This window comes from Ceratotherium simum, chromosome 5, assembly GCF_057802395.1.
Source record: "Ceratotherium simum simum isolate JZ-2026a chromosome 5, ASM5780239v1, whole genome shotgun sequence".
In the NCBI taxonomy this organism is placed as follows: Eukaryota; Metazoa; Chordata; class Mammalia; order Perissodactyla; family Rhinocerotidae; genus Ceratotherium; species Ceratotherium simum.
Window position 1 is genome coordinate 14588431 of NC_141904.1, and position 13158 is coordinate 14601588.

The following is a 13158-nucleotide window of genomic DNA, read 5'->3' on the forward strand; positions in this document are numbered from 1 at the left end:
AAAAAATCTTAAAAATTACAACTAGCTTTCTGTGACTTTGCCCATCTGGTTATACTTTCCTGTTTTGGATAAGTATTCGTTCAGTCTTTTCTTCATTCCACATGCCAAATATTCATATAGTTGAAGTATAGCTGTCCTATCTCTCCCTAGTCTCCTTTTCTTCTGGCTGGATATTTACCCAGAGATTAAACCAGAAGTTCCTAGACTTTTAGATTATATAGACCAGTAAAATTATTGTTATTAAACAATTTTGGGAAGTCACATACTTTATAGCTTTATATTTAGGCAGGTAGGACCATTTAAAAAAATCCAAAACCATAATTTATTACTAACACTATTTCCTAAATGAATAAATGTTTTACCACCAAAAAAATAGGAATGACAGAATCTCAGAATACAGGATGGTTGGCAACCTACTCCATCATACATTCATTTTTCTCTTTCACCTCTCCTATTTCTAAAAACTTCTCATTTGGCCATTTCACCATCACTGCTGATGACCAACATTGGGAAGTAACATGTGGGAACACCAAAATAAAAATGAGATGAAATGTAACAAGGTATTTATTTTGGTTAAAAAATGATTTTCCAGGGTTGGTAGGGAGAAAGCTAGAGAGCAGTTTCTGTGAAAAACGTGTGAAATTTTAGATGACCACATAGTCAGTTATCAGCCAACAGTAGAACATGGCTTTTAAGAAGCAAGATAAATGTAATCATAGAACTTTTGTGTCTCAGTTTTATGAATAGTCCTAGAGGCCAGATCACAAATGCATTATTTTTAATTTCAAGAATCATAGTTTGTAAAGAATACCAATAAACCTGAGCAGCACTTTTAAGCCTTTTTTTAACCTCAGCCAGCATAAGGTATATGAAATAATTTTATCAATAAAGGGAGGGACACATGTAATTTGAAATAGTCTCCTGTGTGCTGGGGGATGGGAGGAGGGGAGTAAAAGGGGTAGGAGGTGGAGAGTATGTTTTTTTTGGGAATTTTGGAGAATATGTCAGAAGCAAGAGCAGAAATGTGAGAAACAGAAGGACGTAGAGTAAAACTATCAAGAATAAGTATTTCCTCACCTATGTAGTCATTATCTGAATAACCGCAGTTGTCATAATATAGACATAGTCACTAATGAACTGTGTCCCTCCCTGCTACATAGAAGTATCTGTCCCCATCCAGTGTCCTCGTTGGATAGTCTCTCATCTATACCTGTTTGTAAGCATTGAGCAATATAATGCAAATTGATTGGCCAGGAAAATTGTAAGTCTTATAAAAGATGCAATATTTTGTGAAGTATTTGAAAGTAAGGTTGAAAAACTGATTGAAATACCGGAAAAACCAGTTGAGTTCTGACCAAGTCAGTCAGTTTATGTGGAGAAGATGAACAAGGTTGACCATGACACACCAGTAGTTCTTTAGAAGATATGAATTTAATTATCAAGGGATTAAGATAGGCTTTTGGAGGGGCCACCCGGTGGTGCAGCGGCTGGGTGCTCGTGTTCCGCTTCGGCGGCCCAGGGTTTGCTGGTTCGGATCTCAGGCGCGCACCGACGCACTGCTTGTCAAGCCATACCCTGGTAGTGTCCCATATAAAGTAGAGGAAGATGGGCATGGATGTTAGCCCAAGGCCAATCTTCCTCAGCAAAAAGAGGAGGATTGGCATCGGATGTTAGCTCAGGGCTGGTCTTCCTCACACACACACAAAAAAAGATAGGCTTTTGGAGAAAATTTTGGAGCCCTTGGTACTTATTATTCCATTATATAAAAATATATCCATTGTTGTCTTGATTGCATCTCTCATCACTGATGAGGAATCTCTTTTCACTTATTTACAAAACATTTGTATTTCTGTTGTGTTTTTTGTCTATTTTTTAATTGGGTTGTGTTTTTCTTACTGATTTTTAGAAGTTCTTGATGTTTTGGGGGTAGTGATCCTTTGTCATTAATATGTGCTGCGAATGTATGCTCCCAATATATAGCTTATCTTTTCATTCTGTGTTTTGTTTGCTTTTTATCCTCATTCTAGTCAGTGTTAAGATTTCCTGAGTTGTCATATATCATATATGTGTATGCATATATACATACACACAAAGCATATCAAGTTCAACATTGCTGTTGCATGGAATAATGCTGATTTATGTATTTCTTTTTTTGTGTGTGAGGAAGATCAGCCCTGAGCTAACATCCATGCTAATCCTCCTCTTTTTGCTGAGGAAGACCGGCTCTGAGCTAACATCTATTGCCAATCCTCCTCCTTTTTTCTCCCCAAAGCCCCAGTGGATAGTTGTATGTCATAGTTGCACATCCTTCTCGTTGCTGTATGTGGGATGCGGCCTCAGCAGGGCCAGAGAAGTGGTGCGTCAGTGTGTGCCCGGGATCCAAACCCAGGCCGTCAGTAGCAGAGTGCGCGCACTTAACTGCTAAGCCACAGCGGCCGAACCCTGATTTATGTATTTCTGTTGGGTATATACCTAGGAACAGAATTAATGAGTCAAGTGTATGTGTAAAATAAGTTTTTAATAGATACTGCCAAATAGTTTTTCAAGTTTGCATTCCTACCAGTAGTATTTTGAGAGTTTGGTTTCTCCACGTTTTTGCTAACACTTGATATTGTCAATCTTTTTAAATTTGTCCTTTTCCTTTTCAGTGAATTTTAAATCTCACATAACACGTTTTATTACTTGGAGTTCCCCCTCTTTGATTCTTCTTCAGAAGTACTTGCTCTTTATTCATTTTCAAGCTGCTCTTAGAACTTGAAACACATTGACCATACTTCTTTTATTTTCTGATAATTAATTCCGGTATCTGCAGTTTTTCAGGCTCAGTTCTGTTTTCTTTGCTTTCTGCAGGGTCTTGCTATCTGATGATGAGAGTGTCTTCTAGTTTTGTATTTCTGAAGAGTTTATGTGTGAAATAGCATGTATATGGGGATCATAGAATAATTTTATGATATAGTAAGGAGCTTGGGCTCTTTATCTTTCAGATCTGTGCTATTTAATACAGTAGCCACTAGCTACATGAGTGTATTTAATTTTAAATTTAAATTAAGTAAAATTAAAAATTCAGTTCTTTGCACTAAACACATATCAAGTTCTCAAGAGCCACTTGTGGCTAGTGGCTATTGTATTGGAAGCGCAGAATAGAGTATTTCCATTATTAAAGATAGTTGTATTGGGTAGCACTGCATTAGACAGTTGTGACCATTTGTATTATGTTAAAAAAGAGTATCACATCTCTTTTTGGCTCTCCTTTTAAAGATAGATTACTTTCTAAGCTGGGTGAAAGTTAGTTTACTTTCTAAGCTGGGTGAAAGTTAGTTTTGAGGTGCATAGTACAAGAGGTAGGGAGATCGAATTAGAAGCTATGTTGCACTTTAAGAGATGTAAAGAACCACTGAAGTTGAAGAGTGTTACAGGAGATGGGGAGAAGGTAACAGCTGGCAGCCCATTAGGATATAAGATCATTGGTATCTTATTGGGAAGTGAGTTGGGGGAGAAAAGGGGAGTCAAAGACTTCTCAAATGACTCCGTGGATCCTAGCTTGTGTACTTTGATGCATACGGCACCACTCAGAGAAAATATGGGAGAAAAAGAGTAAAAATATTAGAGAAAATAGATTGGAACACTCAGTAAGTTTAGCTTTTAAAAGTTTGAATTTGAGATACTTTGTGGGAGATCACTTAAATTAATTTGGTAGAAAATATTGCAAAATCAATTTCAGGTCAGTATAGAGAATTTTCTAGCAATCACAGTTGTCCAGAATAGCAGCTGGCTGCCTTGGGAGATAGTGAGCTTTCTTATATCTTTGATATATGATCATATGGTGGGAAATTTTTTTGCTAGATTATATCAGGATTCAGCTATTATTAAATAACTTTTACTATCTGTACCTTTCAGACTTACGGTGAACAGACTTAATAATATTCTATTTCTACTATATCTTCATTTTTCATTAAAAGTTGTATGTTTCTTTTTACATGTTTGTAAAATTGGACAGAATTGTTAATTTATGGTTCAAATGGTAAAAAAGTATAGATCTCTTCTTATGAGTGACAATCTATAATTCTTTTCTTAAAATGGACTAAATTTGATCAACTACAGGTATTTTTGTAACTTTTTTAAAGAAAGATATTCACTGGGAAATGCACGTGATAAACTTGATGGTAAACCTGATGATAAAGTTTAGTTAAATAATAGTAAACTTTAGTTAAATGTTAATCTGACCTGTGGGAGCTGTGGTACTCCGTATAGGGTAAGATGACTTGCTAATAATCAGAAATCTTAACAAATATGACATGGACATATTATATTTAGAAAATAGGAAAACTTACTGGAATATTAAACATAAAGGATATATATGTATGAATATTATATAGGGATGTATATAATGTAGTAATAAGTATGAATATAAAGCGTGATTTTTTTCAGCACAAATATAAAATTGCTCCTTTTTTCTACTCCTCTATTTAGGATGTGTTTAGCTTTCAAGTATCTCCTAATATGAATCCTATCAAAATAAATGAATTGGCAATCCAAAAACGTTTGACTATTCATGGGAAAGAAGATGAAGTTAGCCCTTATGATTATGTGTTACAAGTCAGTGGAAGAGTAGAATACGTGTTTGGTGATCACCCACTAATTCAGTTCCAGGTATGCGTATTAACTGTCAGTTCACCAGGGAGGTGTGTGTGTATTTAACAATCTGAAATTCTGATCAAAAAAATGTATTGCCACAGTAGAACATTTGGAACCTACAGAAAATTATACAGAATTAATAATACATATTCATAATCGTACCTACCTCTGGGATAACCATTGTCAATATTTTGGCATGTTTTTGTTATTTTACTTGCAGTGATATATATTTTTGGTGTAATGATTATATATGTTCATGTGTATTGATTAGTAATGTTTGCATTCTTCTCTTTTGATTGTTTCAGTGTTATAGCATAATTTCCTATAGCAGTATGAATTCTTTTCTTGTGTGTGAAGAGATCAGCCCTGTGCTAACATCTGCCAATCCTCCTTGTTTTTTTGCTGAGGAAGACTGGCTCTGGGCTAACATCCGTGCCCATCTCCCTCCACTTTATATGGGACGCCGCCACAGCATGGCCTGCCAAGCAGTGCATTGGTGCACGCCCGGGATGCAAACTGGTGAACCCCGGGCCGCCACAGCGGAGCGCACGCACTTAACCACTTGTGCCACCGGGCTGGCCCCATGAATTCTTTTGTGTGTGTGTGTGTGTGTGTGTGTGTGTGTGTGTGGAAGATCAGCCCTGAGCTAACATCCATGCTAATCCTCCTCTTTTTGCTGAGGAAGACCAGCTCTGAGCTAACATCTATTGCCAATCCTCCTTTTTTTTTCCCCCAAGGCCCCAGTAGATAGTTGTATGTCATAGTTGCACATCGTTCTAGTTGCTGTATGTGGGACGCAGCCTTAGCATGGCTGGAGAAGCGGTGCGTCGGTGCGCGCCCGGGATCTGAACCCGGGCCGCCAGTAGCAGAGCGCGCGCACCCAACCACTAAGCCACGGGGCCAGCCCCCCGTGAATTCTTAATACAATTTGTTATAGCTGCCTACTATGTCATCATATAGACATAATGATTTAGATATGAATATTCTGGGGGAAGTAAAATGTAAAATATTTTGGTTAAATGGTCATTAATTGAATTGTATAAAAACTTATTTGTGATTATTAGTTAACTAGGTAAAATAATATAAATTTTCATTGTGAATTAGAGAACTTTTCGATTTCAGTCTAATATTTATGTATGTAATCTCCCTTCCACCCTTTTTTTGTTACTTCCATATGTGGTAAGAATTTTGTAAGCGTTAGGTTTGACCATCCTCAAAAGCCTTCCTTAGTCTTTGATATATTTATTTTCATTTAGTCATGAATTCTTTGAGTATATGCTTTATGCAAGTCACTGAATTATTTTTGGAGTAAAGAAGAGTTTAAACAAGATATGTGCAGTGTAGCACTCCTTCTCCCACTGTAAGGTATGCTATTTAAGAATAGGATCCTGGTTTTGCCTTCAAGGAACTTGAAGATAATTTGTTGAAATTACATTTGGAGACTGAAAAATGGTCATTACATAAAGAATAATAGGCGAAGTGCCAAGTTACATAAATAGTTAGGTAAATAGCAGGAGTTTAGAAAAATATGTGATCACTGTTATTCGTAATTTTTGTTGTTTTGTTTGAAGCGAGAGGGATATAGGCATGCCAAATATTAAGTGATGTCTGTTTGAGAATAAGGAGCTGTGATTTATTAGCAGGTAACGGGACTTTATACTTTTCTGAAAAGAAATCTGAAAAGATTTTTGGTGTGGCCCTTAATTCTTGTGGTTTACTAGATAGAAAGTCGAGTAGCAGTTACAACTTTTGTGCACAGCTTTGGCATTCTATAGTAAGTTCGTGAACTCTAGCCCAGGAAAGGAAGAAGGAAGATGAAAAGTGCTTGGTGGTAGCGTAGAAGTACTGACTTCTTCCTTTCATGTTGTGCCATTTTTAAAGTAGCCTCCTGCTTCTTAATTTAACACTTTTGTTTTTTAACTTGATAAAGGGAAGGTATATTGTTTTGCCGAAAACTAGAATTTGTCATTGTAAACTAAAATGAAGATATGTGTGCATTTTTGTACAAGGTCATGTGAGATAGAAAATACATGACGTAGGCAAAGGAATGTGAAGGAAATGGAAAGATACATTTTTCATAGTGAAAAGTTTTTGAATGAATATATTTATCATAATGTCATGTAACTCCCACTTATAGGCCATTGTGGATATTTTTTTTATTTCAAAAAAATGTATTTTTGGTGATTCTGAATTGAATACAGTACATTGAACCACACTTTATGTCTGTTTAGAAAATTTATTCTTCTGAGGAATACATTGGATTCCTCTATTCAGTTTGTTAGGAATCTTTGGTAATGTAAATAACCACCCCTTTTCTTATATGCCTCTGGGGAGTCATCTTGGTTTCGTGGAAATAAAAGAGAACATCAGGCTGGGATGGCCAGGAGGTTTTTTTTCTGTGGAGACAGTAATGGTTGCCTAGAGTCCTGTGCTGAAAAGGTACCAGGTTTACTTCAGGGATTCATGGGAAAGTGTGAGTTGCCTACCTCAGGACTTAAGAAATGGCCACATGTGTACTACATGTTCACCTTTCCTGACTGATTGGTTAAAGCTTACACTGTGACATCACAGTCTATGATGATCAAGTTTTCCCCGTGGAAAGGGCCGCTGATTGGTCAAACTGTCAGGTCTTAAGTGCAGAAAAGGGAAGACAAAACATTTAGACTGAGGCACATATTTCTTCAAGGTTTAGAAAACAAACAAACAAAAAAGTCAGGTGGATTTAAATCCAGGTTTTAAAGATACTAGGTGTGTAGCTGAACCCCTCTGATTTTCAGTTCTTTTATCTATTAAATGGGGGATAATCTATCTTATAGAATTGTTATGAAGATAAGCTGTAACATATAAGAAATGTATAACTCAGTTCTTAGATACTTAGGTGTTCAATTAATGGTAGCTATTTTATGTTGTGATTTTAATTTTTCATATTATTGACATCGAGTTAAGATATCCTTTCACAGTGCATTTGGTATAGTGTTCAGCTTAATTTTATTCTAATATTGATTTAAGTATTTGCTTGAAAATCCTTACCTTATTCTTTCTTGCCACTGTAGTATATCCGGAACTGTGTAATGAACAGGACCTTGCCCCATTTTATACTTGTGGAATGTTGCAAGATCAAAAAGATGTATGAACAGGAAATGATTGCCATAGAGGCTGCCATAAATCGAAATTCATCTAACCTTCCCCTTCCTTTACCACCAAAGAAAACGCGAATTATTTCTGTAAGTTTCATGTGTGAACCTTTGGTAACCCCAAAAGGCATGTGATTTTGTTAGGTTGTATGCTTAAGCCTCATGTGGATTTTCTTTGCTCACTTCTCCTTCTGTGGAAACCGATGCATATTTGCCAAAGATCCATCATCATTTATTAATAATTATTTTTCTAGCTACTGTTCTTTTTCCTTACTCAAGCTACGTATAAATGTAAATATACCATTTTTATTTTTGGTGTTCTTTTGGTGCCAAAGAAAAATGCCATTAAATTAGAGGTTTTTTGAGATCAAAGCTAAATAGGACTTCAGTGAGCAATTTGAGACATTGTAGTAGAAAAGTTAGATATGCAGAAATAGTTGATTTACCAGTATATTTCATTTTTATCAGCTTAGCTGTGATAGTGTTTTTGGTATAATTTGCCTGTCTTCTTATTGAATACTTTTAGACTTTAAATGTCTCAAAGGTACCATTTTTTCCAGAATGTAATATAGTTGTATAAAGTAAATCTTAAGTTTGTGTTCGTTGAAACTGTTAACATTTTTTAAATAGTTATTGAATCTTAACAAATTGTATATTTAACCACTCCCTGTTGATTAAGATATTATTCGTAAATTAATTTGTGATCAATTCTTAATTTAGCCAAAGCTTTTAATACTGTTTTGTTTATGGTGTTTAATTTCTTGAGTCTCTTAGCAGTATTGGAATGTTGCTTGTGTTTTGCCATGAGAACTAAGTGCTAGTGGTTATGATGCTTAATTTAATATATGTGATTTTCAGTTGTTAGTTCAGAGGTGTGTTTTCATTATTTTGCCAATGGACATGAGAACTGATAAGATGATTTCATTGCTACCATAAAATATTCATTTCTTTCATTAAAATACTTTATTTCATTGTTTTGCAGCATGTTTGGGAAAATAACAACCCTTTCCAAATTGTCTTGATTAAGGGAAATAAACTTAACACAGAAGAAACTGTAAAAGTGAGTACTTGCTAAGATTTGAATTTGTCACCTGCTCCATTATTTGAATAACTCATGATATGGTCAATGAACATCACATTGGAGGTTAAATTTTACCCACACTGGTCAGTTACATGAGATAGAATATGGCAATTTATTGTAAGACAATTAAGAATTTTTGTTTTAAAGTATTCTTTGAATAGTTGGAGATATACTGGATAGATTGACATTTTTCCAGTATATATTATGTATATACTTTCCAGTATATATTATGTATAGGAGAAATTGCTTCTAGATCATGAATTCTACAAGTGAAATTTAAGCCAAAACTATAGGTCACATGTTTCTGTGCAAACTTACTCTCCTTTCTCAGCCTTGCTTAGAGCTGCTCTCAGCTTCCTCTCTCAGCCTTTTTTCTTCTTTTAAACTTGCTGAACACAGAGAAAATGTAATACCATTTCCTGGAAGAAAATAGATGACTGCATTATAGACCACAAGTTGTTAACACGTGGGGATTTATTGCACAACCCCATACAATTAAGTAAAGACTTAGCAAGGCATTTTGTCTCAAAGTGTAAAGCATGCATTTTCCCCTATTTTGCTTGGCAGGAAATTAAGTGAATAGTTTTGTGATCCAAGAAAGAGATTCAGTTAGTTTGAGATGTTTGCTGGCATGAGGATATATTCAGGAGCACCTTGCCAAAGATTACCAATGGCTTGCTTTTGTAAATGGATGTTAAAGATTCTTTGGTTAGCTCTCATTAAAATAAGGGCCTTTTCGCTCTTATAGTCTCAGCTAGATTTTAATTTTTAATGTGTGCTTATGCCAATTGTCCTTTGTTTTCTATTTTAGTGGTAATTCTATTTTTTCCTTTAATTTAAATTTTCCTTTATTATTTTCCGATTGCAAAACTATAACATGATTGTTGCAACACGTAAAAAAGTCCAAACGTGATTAAAGAAAAAGTTACTGATCTCTTCTCCATTATATGGAATTCAAGGTCAATGAGCCTTCTGAGTGACCTCCATCTCTATACGAATATATATGAACATACGGTTTGGGGATTGAAGGGGTTTTGGTTGTGTTTATTTTGTTGATAGGTTGGTTCTTTAAACAAAAAAGGGATGGTGTTATATTCCTAAAGGCAGAAATCACATATAGACAAATCTACCTTCGAGTCATATGGAGTATAATATATATATATGATTTTGTTCAGTAATTTCTGTGTATAGATGTGTAATTTACATTGTAAAAATGGGAATCTCTACTTGTTCTTCCCATTTATAGGTTATTGTATTTGTCTTCTGTGGATAATTTATCAGTTATTTAATTCTTTTGTAGTTATTATTTCTCTACAGTCTTTTGTTATTACTCAATTTCTTCCTGAAGCAGACCAAAAAATTCTTCACTATATGCTTTATTTTCTTGAGAATTATGCTTTATTTCTTTGTCAGTAATGGAAGAAATTATTTTTTTGTCAGTGACATTTTATTTCATAGGTTTTGCCAACTTCCATCAGCTTTTTCAAGCTGATTGATTCTATTGTTTGTGGTTATATGTTCTTAGGAGTAATGTGCTTAATGATATGTACTGTTTAAGTATCCCTCCCTTCCCCATTCTTTTCTTTTTCCGGTGGGGTTATGTAGTTGAATTTAAGTGAGTTAATGCTGTTATGACATGACTTTCTTTAGATACACCTTATTCTTTTATTTTCTTTTTTCTTTTTTTCTTTTTTTGTGAGGAAGATCAGCCCAGAGCTAACATCCATGCCAATCCTCCTCTTTTTTTGCTGAGGAAGACTGGCCCTGGGCTAACATCCATGCCCATCTTCCTCCACTTTATGTGGGACACCACCAAAGCATGGCCTGACAAGCAGTGCATCACTGCGCACCTGGGATCCGAACCCAGGCCACCAGCAGCAGAGCGCGCGCACTTAACCGCTGCGCCATGGGGCCGGCCCCTATTTTCTTTTTTTATTGAGGTATAATTGACATATAGCATTACATTAGTTTCAAGTGTACAATATACTGATTTAATATTTGTATATATTGTGAAATGATCACCATAATAAGTCTAGTTAACATCTGTCACTATAGATAGTTAACAGAATTTTTTTTCTTATGATGAGAACTTTTAACATTTACTCTCTTAGCAACTTCCAAATATGCAATACAGTATTAACTACAGTTGCCATGATGTATATTACATCCCCATGACTTATTTATTTTTATAACTGGAAGTTTGTGCCTTTTGACTCCCATCATTCATTTTGCCCACCCCCACACCTCCTTCTTTTTAATGGCTACACAGGAGCTCCAGTACAACATTGAAGAGATCTCTGGAAAAAAAAAATAGTGGTCGGGGGGACAGCTTTACTTTTTCCTTTCCAATCTTGTTTCTGGCTAGGACCTTCAGTATTAAATAGAAGTGATGAGAGTGGATGTATTAGTCAGGATTCTCTGGAGAAATAAACAGAACCAATAGGGTGTGTATGTGTGCGTTTATTTAAAGAATTGGCTCACATGGTTATGGAGTTGGTGAAGTCCCATAATCTGCAGGGTTAGCTGGCAAACTGGAGAACCAGGAGAGCTGATAGTTTAGTTCTAGACTGAGTCTGAAGTCCTGAGAACCAGGAAAGCGTTTTCTGTAGTTCCTATTGAAGGCCAGCAGCTTAAGACCCAGGAAGAGCTGATGTTTCAGTTAGACATTCAGGCAGGAAGAATTCTTTCTTACTCTGGGGAGGGTGAGCCTTTTTGTTCTATTCAATTCTTCAACTGATTGGATTAGGGTCAGCCATGTTAGGGAGGGCAATCTGCTTCAGTCAGTCTACTGTTTAAGTGTTAATCTTATCAGAAAACACCCAGAATATCTGGACACCCCAGGGCCCAATCAAGTTGACACATGAAATTAACCATCAGAGTAGACATCCTTGTTTTATTCTTCATCTTAAAAGAAAGCATTCAGTCTTTCAACTTTAATTATAATGTTAGCTGTAAATTTTTCATAGATACCCTCTATTCAAGAAATTCTCTTTTCTTCCTACTTTGCTGAGAGTTTTTATTCTGAAAAGGATAAAAAAGGGTTACACTTTGTCAAATGCTTTTTCTGTATTTTTTGAGATGATCATATGGTGTTTATATTTTAGTCTGTTAATTTGATTGATTTTCAAGAGTTGAAACCAATGTTGCATTTCTGAAATATGCCCCCCTTGGGGAAGATGTAGTAGCCTTTTTATAAAGTGCTAGATTCAACTTATTATTATTTTGTTATGGATTTTTATGTCTATGCTCGTGGGGAATAGTGGTCTCTACTTTTCTTTATCTGTAATGGTTTTCTCTGATTTTGGTATCGGGCTAATGTTGGCCTTGACTTGAGAAACCTTCCCCTGCTCAGTTTTCTGAACAAGTTTATTTAGGATTGGTATTATTTCTTCCTTAAATATTTGGTAGTATTTACTCTAAGCCATCTGAGCTTGGAGTTTTCTTTGTGGGAAGGTTTTTAATTAGATATATGATTTTTTAATGGATATATAGATAGTCAGATTTTCTGTCTTTTGTGTCTGGTAATTTTTGTCTTTTGAAGAATTTGTTTTAAGTTGTTAAAGTTATTGGCATTAAGTTCATAGTAGCCCCTTAAATTTGTTTTCTATTGCTGTGTAACAAATTACCACAAACCTAGGGAGCTTAAAACGACACCTGTTTATTAGCTCACATTTCTGTTGGTCAGAAATCTGAGCATGGTATGGCTGGGTTTTTTGCTTATGGTCTTACAAGATTGAAATCCAGGTGTTGGGCTGCATTCCTTCCTGAAGGCTCTGGGGAAGAATCTATTTCAAAGATGGTTCAAGTTATTGGCCAAGTTCAGTTCCTTGAAGTTGTAAGACTGAAGCTCTCATTTCCTTGCTGGCTGTTGGCTGGGGACTGTTCTCAGTTCCTAGAGGCATTTTTCAGGACCTGGCTATGTGGCTCTATTCATTTTTAAATTTGGAAACAGAGAATTTCTCAAGCATTGAATCCTTATGCTTTGAATCTCTTGCCAGGAAGGGCCTGGTCCCTTTTAAGGACTCACTAATGGGTCAGGACCATGAAAGATAATCTCCCTTCCTTAAAGTCAGCTATGTCATATAGTATAACCTACTCACGGGAGTGAAATCCGTTATATTCACCAGTCCCAGAGATCTTACAGGGCACATGATTCTCTGGAGTCTGTAATGAAAATCCTAGGTGTTCAATGAGATTCATTACTCTGCCTGACTGGCACTTGACTATCTTTCAACCCTGTGAGAATACTTAGAATTCTGTAGCATACAGCTTCTTGGTCAGTCTTTTCCCAGCTTTGTAGCATTTCGC

General features: G+C 35.7%; 1 protein-coding gene across 5 annotated transcripts in view; it reads left to right on the plus strand.

Annotated features, from left to right (window-relative positions):
- The window catches only part of PIK3CB (phosphatidylinositol-4,5-bisphosphate 3-kinase catalytic subunit beta), a 177988-nt gene that overhangs the window by 90024 nt on the left and 74806 nt on the right, over nt 1-13158 (plus strand). For 4 of the 5 annotated variants that reach the window (XM_087430477.1, XM_087430478.1, XM_087430475.1 and 1 more), the window contains exons 5-7: nt 4471-4650; nt 7689-7859; nt 8752-8829. In XM_087430477.1, the coding sequence (XP_087286603.1) occupies nt 4471-4650; nt 7689-7859; nt 8752-8829 (429 nt within the window). The remainder of the gene's footprint in view (nt 1-4470; nt 4651-7688; nt 7860-8751; nt 8830-13158) is intronic. The other variant, XM_087430479.1, reaches the window with a different exon arrangement.